Genomic DNA, 12845 nt, shown 5'->3' with positions numbered 1-12845 from the left:
GGCCATGGTGGCAAAGTAAATACAATATAGCAAGTAAAACACTGGAATGGTAGATTTGCAGTGGAAGAATGTGCAAAGTAGAAATAAAAATAATGGGGTGCAAAGGAGCAAAATAAATAAATAAAATGTCATATATCTTCAACGATGGCAAAATGGGTCGAATTGCAGGAAATTAGATGTAAAACTGTAAAAAAAAATATCGCTGCCCCATGGCGAAATGAATAGAATTGCCTGACATGTTTTATAAAATTACCAGGAGTATTCTCACAAAATGTCTCTCTGCCTCATAGCAAAAATGTGTAGAACTGCAGAAATCTTGCTTTAAAACTGCCACATTTTTTGTACACCCCAAATGTGTAGAATTGCAGGAAAGTAACTTAAAAACCAAAATGTTTCTCTCCACCGTCAAGAGCAGGGCCAACCAAATCTCGCTTAGGGCTCCCAAAAGGCTAGAGCCAGCTCTGTTAAAAAACTAGCCTATTTGGGTAAAAAAAAGGACCTACAATGAGAATCTACAATGTAAACAACTCTTAATTTCCTGGTCCACCGCAGGTACTTCCCTTTCGGCATTGTGTTCCTGGTTGCCGGTAAGATCCTGGAGATGGACGACCCGTCGGCCATGGGGAAGAAGTTGGGGTTCTACGCTATCACCGTGGTGATGGGGCTGGTGCTGCACGGTCTCTTCATCCTACCAGCCATGTACTTCTTCATCACCAAGAAGAGTCCCATCGTCTACATCAGGGGCATCCTGCAGGCCCTGCTCATCTCCCTGGCAACCTCGTCCAGGTAAACATCAACAACCATTAAACTGACCCTAACCCTAACCCTAGCTTCATATCCACACACTGACTCAATCCTAACCCAAGCTCCAGCCACAATCCTAGCCGTAACCCTAACCCTAGCCATAACACTAACCCTAGTCAAAACCCTATAACCATAACCCTAGCTCCAGTCACATTCCCTACTCTAACCTAATAAATGTGGTCACATCTTTTGGCACTGATCTCACTCATATGGCACTGATTTCACTCAGATCTCATCACATTTGTTGGTATGGAACACTTGAGTCCCCTGTATGGCCCCAACCCGATCTAGTCATGGAGACATCCACTAGGGTGACCGTTGAAAAAGGCATTAATAGATGGTGCAATGGGTGTATAGACTTTCACTATGCACTATTCTCAGATTTTGCTGCCTTAAAATGTAATCTAAAAAGGGATGCAATTTGATATTTTCCCTACGGATCTACACAACCTACTACACATTTTTGAAGTGAAAGACAATTATAGAAAATTATTCTAATTATAAAACATTGAAAAACAAAGAGGTCTTGTTTGCGTATGTCTTCACACTCCAGAGAGAATACTTGGTCGAAGCACCTTTGGCAGCCTTTACAGCTGTGAATAATTTTGAACACGATTCTACCAACTTTGCACAACTCCTTGGGCAACATATATACACTGTTTTTGTCAAAATTGCTCAAGCTCAGTAACTTTGGCTGGGAATCATTGATGGACAGCAATATTCAAACCTTGTCTCTGATTTTCAAGGAAAGTCAGGACTGAGACTGGACCACTAAGGAACACGCAACACCTCTTGGAAAGCAATTCTGGTGTGTCTTTGGCATTAAAATATGTGTCATTGTCCCCCAAAAAAGCTAGGTTTCATATTTATTTTGATCCTGACAAGCTCCCCAGTCTCTGCTGGCGACAACCATAACCATAACATGATGCTGCCGAAAATACAGAGGGTTTCACTCTATATACAGTTTTTAATTTAGGACAAAAAGTTAATTCCTTTGCCGTGTTGTCTTGCAGTATTACTTAACGGCCTTATTACAAACAGAATGGATGATTTGGAGTGGATTTAAAAAAAATACAGGCTTCCTTCTTTTCACTGTGTTATACAGACCAGTAATGTGGAGTGAAAGCAATGTTGTTGATCCTCTGTATTTTCAGGAAAAATCATGTTATGGGTATTCTTGTCACCGGGAGGGACTGGGGAGTTTGTCAATTAAACATTGACAGCAGTAAAGGGTGTTAATATAATGAACAGGATCTTTCAGTGAATCTCTCTGCTCTTGAATGAATCATAGCCATTGAAATAAGCATCTCTGTCTCGTGTTGAGTTTGGTTGAAATTAAATGACAAAATATTAGCTTGAATCAGCCTTATCACTGTCTGTGTCTTTCTTGTCATTTACACTGAGCAAAAATATAGACACTACATGTAAAGTGATGGCGCCGGAGGGTAGGGCTGCCTTCTTAACCAACCATGCTATTTTGTTTGTCTTTTCGCGTTGTTCGTAACTTGTTTTGTACATAATGTTGCTGCTACCGTCTCTTATGCCCGAAAAGAGCTTCTGGACATCAGAACTGGGATTACTCACTTCAAGTTGGATGAGGAGTTCTTCTTCAATGAGTCGGACGCAAGGGATATACTATGGATGCCCGACCAGGCCCAGATCCCTGTGATTAGCTGGAAAAGGAAACGTAGGTTTTGCGGAAAGAGATCGGGATGCCTTGTGAGGATCAGGCAACGAGTGGCTAATCTGCCCTTGCCTTCCGTTCTGCTAGCTAACGTTCAATCGCTGGAAAATAAATGGGTTGAGCTGAAAGCACGTGTATCCTACCAACGGGACATTAAAATCTGTTATATCTTATGTTTCACCGAGTCGTGGCTGAACGACACAACATTAAGAACATACAGCTGGTGGGTTATACACTCTATTGGCAGGACAGAACAGCAGCCTCTGGTAAGACACAGGGCGAGGGCCTATGAATTTATGTAAACAACAGCTGGTGCACGATATCTAAGGAAGTCTTAAGGTTTTGCTCACCTGAGGTAGAGTATCTCTTGATAAGTTGTAGACCACACTATCTACCTAGAGAGTTTTCATCTGTATTTTTCGTAGCTGTCTACATACCACCACAGACCGAGGCTGGCACTAAAACCGCACTCAATGAGGTGTATTTCGCCATAAGCAAACAGGAAAACGCTCATCCAGCGGTGGCGCTCCTAGTGTCCGGCGGGGACTTTAATGCAGGGAAACTTAAATCAGTTTTACCTCATTTCTAATCAGCATGTTAAATATGCAATCAGAGGGGGGAAAAATTCTAGACCACCTTTACTCCACAGACAGAGAGGCGTCCAAAGCTCTCCCTCTCTTTCCATTTGGCAAATCTGTCCATAACTATCCTCCTGATTCCTGATTACAAGCAAAAATGAAAGCAGGAAGCACCAGTGACTCAGTCTATAAAAAAGTGGTCAGATGAAGCAGGTGCGAAACTAAAGGACTGTTTTGCTAGCACAGACTGGAATATGTTCCGGGATTCTTCCGATGGCATTGAGGAGTACACCACATCAGTCACTGGCTTTACCAATAAGTGCATCGAGGACGTCGTCCCTACAGTGACTGTACGTACATAAGCCAACCAGAAGCCATAGATTACAGGCAACATTCGCACTGTGCTATAGGGTAGAGCTGCCGCATTCAAGGAGCGTGACTCTAACTCGGAAGCTTAGAAGAAATCCCGCTATGCCCTCCGATGAACCATTAAACAGGCAAAGCATCATTACAGCAATAAGATCGAATCATACTACACAGACTCCGACGCTCATCGGAAGTGGCAGGCTTGCAAACTATTACTGACTACAAAGGGAAGCACAGCCGAGAGCTGCCCTGTGACACGTGCCTACTAGACGAGCTAAATAACTTCTATGCTGGCTTCGAGGCAATTAACACTGAAACATGCATGAGAGCATCAGCTGTTTCGGACGACTGTGTGATCATGCTCTCCGCAGCCAATGTGAGTAAGACCTTTATAACCTTTAAGGATCCGCCCCTTTTGTTTTCATTTTCGTTAGTGACTTATTGCAAACAGGATGCATGTTTTTGGATCATTTTTATTCTACATAGGATTCCTTCTTTTCACTCTGTCATTTAGGTTAGTATTGCGGAGTAACTACAATGTTGTTGATCCATCCTCAGTTTTTTCCTATCACAGCCATTAAACTCTGTACATGTTATAAATTCACCATTGGACTCATGATGAAATCCCTGAGCGGTTTCGTTCCTCTCCAGCTACTGAGTTAGACGGATGCTTGTATCTTTGTAGTGACTGGGTGTATTGATACACTATTCAATTTCTGCTTTTATTTTTAACCATCGACCAATAGGTGCCCTTCTTTGCGAGGCATTGAATATGAATTCGTAAGGCAGAAATGATTCAATTTTAAAGCATTAGTCACCTCACCAAAGGCTTCAGTCATAAAAAAGTTATACTTAAATCCGAACTGGTTCTCTAGCAAATTAGTAAGAATGTCTCACCCTATATTCAAGAAAGGCACTTTTCCATTTATTCAGGGGGAAAAAGTAAGGAACTTGTCTGTCGGCCTTGCATTAAAGACCATACAGTAATGGGTTAAAGAAAATTGTGATAAATAAAAAAGTATACCAGTTTCATTTAAGGACCCCAAAAATTTACAGCCGTGCCAGTCAATGTTCAGGTCACCCAGATAATATACCTCTGTTAACATCACACACGTTGTCAAGCATTGCACACATACAGTATTATTCAAACACTGACTGTTAGCACATGGTGGCCTGTAGTAGCATCTTAAAAGAAGGGGACTTTAGATGAGGCATGTGAACTTGTAACCACAACACTTCAACACCATTTGACATGATATCCTCTCTAAGCTTTACATGAATATGCCTCTGAACTTATACAGCAACACCTTCCCCATAGGCATTTCTGTATTTTCTGTAGATGTAATATCCCTGTGTTGCTACTGCTGTATCATCAAATACATTTCAGAGTTTGCCAGTATATCAAATCAATTAATCAATTGGGCAGTATATGAATGCTATCCAATGTTAGCAAGTTATTGATTTCATGTAACTTTGTCACGCCCTGGTCTAAGTATTTTGTGTTTTTCTTCATGTATTGGGTCAGGCCAGGGTGTGGCATGGAGTTTTTGTATTGTGGTGTGTTTTGTCTTGGGGTTTTGGTGTGTATGTTTTTGGGATTGTAGCTAGTGGGGTTATCTAGCAAGGTCTATGGCTGTCTGGAGTGGTTCTCAATTAGAGGCAGGTGCTTATCGTTGTCTCTGATTGGGAACCATATTTAGGCAGCCATATTCTTTGAGTTTGTCGTGGGTGATTGTCCTATTTGTCCTGAGTGTCTTGATGTCCTTGTTTGATATTAGTTGACACAAGTATAGGCTGTTTTTGGTTTTCGTTTCGTTTATTGTTTTGGTAGTGTTCGTGTTTAGTCGTGTTTACATTTGTTTAAATAAACATGGATCGCAATCGACACGCTGCAGTTTGGTCCGACTCTCCTTCACCACACTTAGAAAACCGTAACAAACTTATTTCTAAGGCTACATGTATTACTATGGACTATTGTTAGCCCTTTCCTTGGTAGCTTATCGCTGATAGACATAATATGTAGACAAAATAAGTGTGTGTGTGTGTGTGTGTGTGTGTTTGTTAGGATGAAGCTTCTGACCCAGAAGCTTGGCTCTCACTCCTCCCAGTCTTTTGGGAGGGAGGGTGGACAATGAGCCTGTAGTAGTGGATGTAATGTTCCCATGCTCTCTGGCAGCTTTCATAACTGGGATAAGTTCTTTCTGCCTCTGGCACACAGCTTCAGAAAAGTCCTTGTTGAGGAAGATGTTGGTTCCTCTCAAGTTCTTGGCTCTCTTTAGAACAGACATCTTGTCCTTAAACCTCAGGAAATTGGCCTCTATTGGCCTGGGTCTGTCAGCTAGGCTGGTTACATATTCTAGACCTGCGGCTGTGCTCCACCTCAATCTTTTTATGATCCATCTGCATCTTTTCAGTGATAATTTTTCTTACTTTCTCTTCAGACTCGACCCAGTTCTCATGTGAAGACATGCGATCCACAACGATGTTATTCCTCTTGGATTGCCCTTACAGATAATGTTTTCCCAGTCATTGTTAATAATGATTTACAGAGAGTGCTAATGTCCTCTCAAGAGTGCTTACAGTTTGCTGTCATCTTGCCGCAAGTATTTTAGACCATCACCTTTCCCTGGGAGATCTGCAAACTGTTCTTAAGGTCAAGGTCCTGGACCTCTCTGGTCAGATTGTCAATTCTTTTGTTAGTTGAGTCCATCAGTATTTGGACAATGCTCTTTAAGCCATTTTCCTGTTGCGAAAACTGCTTGTTCGTTTAAAAGATTCTTCACCTGTGATAGAGAAACACTGTCCTCGCCATGACTCCCATCTTTGGCTTTAGATGCCACGGTAGCAACGTAGGCTAATACTGGCACTCCACACATTTCCAGAGGGCAGGTTGCAGGTCAGATTTAAACAACAACAAACAAAAAAGATTTAGACAGCCACAAGTCCGGGACAATAAATGGTCCCAGTGACAAGGGCTAATCGTGTTGCAGGCTGTTCAAGCTGTCAAGGAAACGTTGCTCGTTTGATAGCTTGTTAGCAGCTAGGTTAGCTGCGATGCCAAGCAACTATATTACTCATTAAGGAAGGCACTAATATCTTCAAATACCATTCCTCAGTGAAATACTGTTACCTGAGTTTGTCAGTTAACGCAGACTGCCTGCAGCTAAAATAGAGTTGAGCACAGCCCATTTCAACTTAATCTAATCATAGAAATATAATCCCTAGAATGGACAAAACCCCTCAGACCATGCTGATTTGTCTCACACACATAGGTACAATCAATATGGCTGGCCTGTCCACCCATCACTAAAGTTGAACAGTAATGCCTGTTCAGTTTACAAGACAATAGAGTTGAGCGAGTTTAATCCAATATTAATACTTATCTAAAACGCAATCTGCTTCTTTGTCTCCTCAGCTCTGCCACACTGCCTATAACCTTCAAGTGCCTCCTGGAGAACAACCACATCGACCGACGCATCATCCGCTTCGTACTCCCCGTGGGGGCAACCATCAACATGGACGGGACGGCACTCTATGAGGCAGTGGCGGCCATCTTCATCGCCCAGGTTAACAACTACGAGTTGGACTTTGGCCAGATCATCACTATCAGGTATGTATCCTATAGTTTTTGGGAGTCGGGAGAGTCAACAAATTCTTGTGAGAGGGTTTGTAGTATTTTAGGCCGGGATTCAATCAGAAATCACACTATAGCACGCTTACTTTTAAGGGGTTGTATACCTATTCTTGGTCTCATTATTTAATTATTTTGTACTCATTGATTCTTGATAAATATAACTTTAAAATGCCTCATGAGCTTACCCAATCAGAACCCAAAAATATAAGCTTGTTTTACTCCAATGTTTGTAATTAAAATAAATGCAAACAAACACTATATAGCCACAAAACATGGTTAAGGGCCCGATTCAATCAGATCCGCTTTAGCCGACAGCCTGATGTTTTGACTGTGCCGGATTGGAACTGGGTTAGAGCAGTCAAATCCACAGCGGCTTCTGGCATTATACCTAAAGCGGACATTGCCATTGGCTACACAGTCTCATTAAGAGAAATCCCACGCAGCCTTGTTTGTAAGTTAGAACACTGGAATGTGAAAAGTCATCTCCACCTCAATTAGGCTGATAGTAATCCTCATTATGATTTTCCATTTGAACGTCATTATTTCTATATAGCCTACACTTTCTCGTTGTACACTTTAAGATGAGTGGGACGTGTGTGGCTTCGTGACAATGATCACAAGAGCAGCTGTTCACCGATTTGACAGCTCTAACATAGTTTCACCTCTGACACCACCAAATCATCAGCTATGCAGGTGTCTCCGGTTAACACTTGATCTGATTGAATCTAGGCCTAGAACTATCATTTTTGATATATACATCCATATTATGAATGGTCAGTCCTTGCATCTATGGCTCTGTCTATGAATTTTGAAAGTGGTCACATTTCTTCAGCCACATCACAATAGCGTTTTACAGAAACGGGCAGGGAGTGCGCTTTGTTATTGTTTCAACTGCAGATTGCCACTTTAAAAGTAATTTGTAATTGAGCCGACATCTGTAGCGTTTGCCTTGAATGCGATCTCCACGAACGCATTTCAAAGACATGTTGTCTACGAGCAAAATTGGGAACACCGGCCTTAGTATGAAAATGGATGCATGGGGTATCTGAATTACAATTGCAGACTGACTTCTTAAATACGTAGAAAGTATTTATGATTACAACATGTGATGTAAACAAATATCTAAAAAACCTGGAGAAATGTTGGAAGATCCGATATTGCAATGAAATTTCCTGGAATGGAATGGGGTGGAAAATACATGGTTATCATATTGATTGCTTAATCATCCAGTTATGTGTATTGCCTGTGCGGCTACATTTTATAGGCACCAATGATAAGCATGTGTGGAATTATTTGGTCCAAAATAGCACCAAGGGTACAACAAATCTCTAGCTTTGCGTTTTGTGCCACACAGACATGTATCTGGTGTTACAATTTTTAGGATGAATGAATGAATATTATGAGATTATACTGAATCAAACACGTAGATAAATGCAGGCAGGCAGGCAGACAGACTAGCCCAGACCCATCCTCCTCCACCACACCTGCAGATCTGCGGTGTAAAATGGCCTTGCTCTCCCCTAATTTAATGACATGTTAAACTGTAATATTATTTAGCAGACTTATCCTATCCTCCTCTACTCATCACAAACTGCTGCTTTCCAAAAGGAACCACATTCCCTATATAGTGCACTACCTTTGACCAGGGCCCATAAGGCTAGTGCACTACCTTTTGACCAGGGCCCAAAAGTAGTGCACTAGATTGGGAATAGGACACAGACCGACTGTGGCCAGGCAGGCAGTAATCTCCTGGCAGTAAGACCCATATGACCTGTATTACTCAGCTCTCTTGTCACGGCAGAGTTATCAGGAGGGTTTTTAAAAATTATTTTGTAGCGTCCTGTCTTTTCCTGTGACGTTTGGCTCGTTCTTAGCGGAGTACTGGTCAATCTGTAGGCTGTAGTGTCCAGGGCTCCAGAGATACACTCTGACACACAGTCTATGTCCTAAATGGCACCATGTTCCCATTATAGTGCACTACTTTTGACCAGGTTCCATAGGGCTCTTGTTAAAAGTAGTGCACTATTTGCAACGCAGCATGTGTCAGTGTGTTCTCAGAGGCTTCCCAAACAGCGAGGCCAAATGGGGCAGAAACTCAGCCATCGTGTCAAATGTCAATTACTGTATCTGTATTTTTGTGTCTGTGTGGGTGCACATAATATACAGTACATGATGTGCATGACAGGATGACAGGTCAAGGATTAGTACTAGGCCTGATTACCAACAATGACGAGACGGCCTACAGGGAGGAGGTGAGGACCCTGGTGGAGTGGTGCCAGGAAAATAACCTCTCCCTCAACGTCAACAAAATGAAGGAGCTGATCGTGGACTTCAGGAAAAAGCAGAGGGAGCACCCCCCTATACACATCGACCTTTGGCTTGGCCCCCAAGACCCTCTCAAACGTTTACAGATGCACAATTGAGAGCATCCTGTCGGGCTGTATCACCGCCTGTTACGGCAACTGCACCGCCCACAACCGCAGGGCTCTCCAGAGGGTGGTATGGTCTGTCCAGCACATCACCGGGGGCAAACTGACACCCTCCAGGACACCTACATCACCTGATGTCATATGAAGGCCAAAAAGATCATCAAGGACATCAACCACCGGAGCCACGGACTGTTCACCCCGCTATCATCAAGAAGGCGAGGTCAGCACAGACAAAGCTGGGACCGAGAGACTGATAAACAGCTCGCATCTCAAGGCCATCAGACTGTTAAATAGCCATCACTAGCCGGTTACCACCCGGCTACTCAACCCTGCACCTTAGCGGCTGCTGCCCTATACACTGTACATAGATATGGAATTACTGGCCACTTTAGAAATGGAACACTAGTCACTTTAATAATGTTTACATAGTGTTTTACGCATCTCATCTGTGTATACTGTATTCTATTCTACTGGATTTAGTCAATGCCACTCCAACATTGCTCGTCCTATTTCTTAATACCATTCTTTTACTTTTAGATTTGTGTATTGTTGATAATTGTTAGATAATACTGCACTTTTGGGGCTAGGAACACAAGCATTTGTATGTGACCAATACATTTGATTTTGAATTGATTTATTGGTAAACTTCTATCAACACGTCACGCACCAAGAAGCAATTGTTTCATTTGTCAGTCTGTCTTTCTTCCAATCTCTTTCTCTTGCTCTCTTGTTTTATTTATAACTATGTTTCAGGCCCCTCGACCATCCACTTAAGAAAAATCGGCTTACGGCTGAATGTACTAGGGCTGCATCCCAAATGGCACCCTATTCCTTATTCAGTGCAGTACTTTTGACCAGAGCCCAGTAGTGCACTGAATAGGGAATAGGGTGCTATTTGGGCAAGGGTCCCCAATTACATTCAGCCGTGATCCAATTTTTGTTAAGCGGATGGTCGGGGGGCCGGAACATAGTTCTAAATAATTTGTAGACTGCAAATTGACAGCAAGAATCCCAAACAGATATAGCCCAAACAATATTAGCCCAAACATACGTTGATTACATTAGGATACAATCACATATCCTTCTCTATTAAATGCATGGAATTACTTGGGAACAGATTTACTAAATTAAAATCACTTTGAGCTGATTTCCTGGTGATTTTACAGTGCTTCATGTCCAACATGAAAATGATTTTGGGGGCCAAATAAAATCACCCACGGGTTGAATATGACTTGAGTGCCGCCTTTTGGGGAACCCTGGCATAGGGAATAGAGTGCCATTTGGAATGCATCTATGGTTATATGACATAATTCATGCTCCCGAGTGGCGCAGCAGTCTAAGGCACTGCATCTCAGTGCAAGAGGCGTTACTACAGTCCCTGGATGAATGGCGCTGGAAAGGATGGCTGCTGTTTTAAGTGCTCCTAAACAACTGTGCTATTTTGTTTTGTTTTTTTGCGTTGTTTGGAACTAGTTTTTAAAAACGTATTTTGTACATAATGTTGCTGCTACCGTCTCTTATGACCAAAAATAACTTCTGGACATCAGAAGAGTGATTACTCGCCTCGAACTAGAGGAAGCTTTTTCCGACGCAAATTATATACTGCTTTCTCGGGAACAGCCCCAAATACCCATAATATGCGTGAAGAAAAGACAGAGAAAAAGGGGGCGGAGATCAGACTGCCTTCTGCAATCATTGCAAAATAAAGATTATCCTACCAATGGAACATTAAAAACTGTAATATCTTATATTTCACTGAGTCGTGGCTGAACACCCTCAGGGGTGTGTACTTAGTCCCCTCCTGTACTCCCTGTTCACCAACAACTGCGTGGCTAGACACGACTCCAACACCATCATTAAGTTTGTTGACGACACAACACCGACAACGATGAGACAGCCTATAGGGAAGTCAGTGTGGTGGAAAGACAACAACCTCTGCCTCTATGTGAGAATGACAAAGGAGCTGATAGTGGACTACAGGAAAAGGCGTGTCGAACAGGCCCCCATTAACATCGACTGGGCTGTAGTGGAGCAGGTCGAGAGTTTCAAGTTCCTTGGTATCCACATCACCAACAAACTATCATGGTCCAAACACACCAAGACAGTTGTGAAGAGGGCACGTCAACACCTTTTCCTCATCGAGAGACTGAAGAGACTTGGCATGGGTCCTCAGATCCACAAAAACCATTGAGAGCATCCTGACCGGTTGCATCACCGCCTGGTATGGCAACTGCTCGGCATCTGGCCATAAGGCGCTTAGAGGGTAGTGTGTACGGCCCAGTACATCACTGGGCCAAGCTTCCTGCCATCCAGGACCTGTATACTAGCCGGTGTCAGAGGAAGGCCCTAAAAATGGTCAGAGACTCCAGTCACCCATGTCACAGACGGTTTTCTCTGCTACCGCACGATAAGCGGTATCGGAGTGCCAAGTATAAGACCAAAAGGCTCCTTAACAGCTTCTACCCCCAAGCAATAAGACTGCTGAACAATTAATCAAATAGCCACTGGACTATTTACATTGACCCTCTCACATTTGTTTTGTACACTGCTGCTACTCGCTGTTTATTATCTAAGCATAGTCACTTCACCCTTACCTCCATGTACAAATGACCATGACTAACCTGTAGCCCCGCACATTGCCTCGGTACCGGTACCTCCTGTATACAGCCTCATTATTGTTATTTTAGTGTTATCATTTATCATTTTTTACTTTAGTTTATTTGGTAAACAATTTCTTAACTCTTTCTTGAACTGCACAGTTGGTTAACGGCTTGTAAGTAAGCATTTCACGGTAAGGTCTACACTGTTGCATTCAGCGCATGTGACAAATAAAGTTTGATTTGATTTGGTTCGAATCCAGGCTGTGTCTCATCCGGCCGTGATTGGGAGTCCCATAGGGCGGCGTACAATTGGCCCAGCATCGTTAACGGCTAGGCCGTTATTGTAAATAAGATTGAGTTCTTAACTGACTTGCCTAGTTAAATAAAGGTTAAATACAAAAATAAAAAAATAAAAAATTGGGAGGTGTTGGACACTACAGATTTGTGCTAATACAGTTAAGGTCACACAGTTAAGGTCACTGTTTAATTTCCTCTCTCTCCTGATCCCAGTATCACAGCCACAGCTGCCAGTATTGGTGCAGCTGGAATTCCGCAGGCAGGACTGGTCACCATGGTGATCGTGCTAACCTCAGTGGGCCTGCCCACTGATGACATCACACTCATCATTGCTGTGGATTGGGCGTTGTAAGTATACAACGCTTCTGTTTGATCTTCACCCCCAGTTTCTCTTTATGTTTAGACATAATAAAAGTTGATAAAGGGTGAGGTGTTGATAAAGTTAAGCCTAAG

General features: G+C 42.6%; 1 protein-coding gene across 1 annotated transcript in view; it reads left to right on the top strand.

Moving 5' to 3' along the window:
* Window positions 1–12845, top strand: part of LOC109871480 (excitatory amino acid transporter 5-like) — an 80390-nt gene that overhangs the window by 48010 nt on the left and 19535 nt on the right. The window contains exons 6-8 of the mRNA XM_031806417.1: window positions 553–786; window positions 6848–7042; window positions 12606–12740. Of these exons, the coding sequence (XP_031662277.1) occupies window positions 553–786; window positions 6848–7042; window positions 12606–12740 (564 nt within the window). The remainder of the gene's footprint in view (window positions 1–552; window positions 787–6847; window positions 7043–12605; window positions 12741–12845) is intronic.

Source organism: Oncorhynchus kisutch, linkage group LG27 (assembly GCF_002021735.2).
Source record: "Oncorhynchus kisutch isolate 150728-3 linkage group LG27, Okis_V2, whole genome shotgun sequence".
Taxonomy (NCBI): domain Eukaryota; kingdom Metazoa; phylum Chordata; class Actinopteri; order Salmoniformes; family Salmonidae; genus Oncorhynchus; species Oncorhynchus kisutch.
Note: the sequence above shows the minus strand (reverse complement) of the source record. Positions and strands in the feature narration are given on the sequence as shown.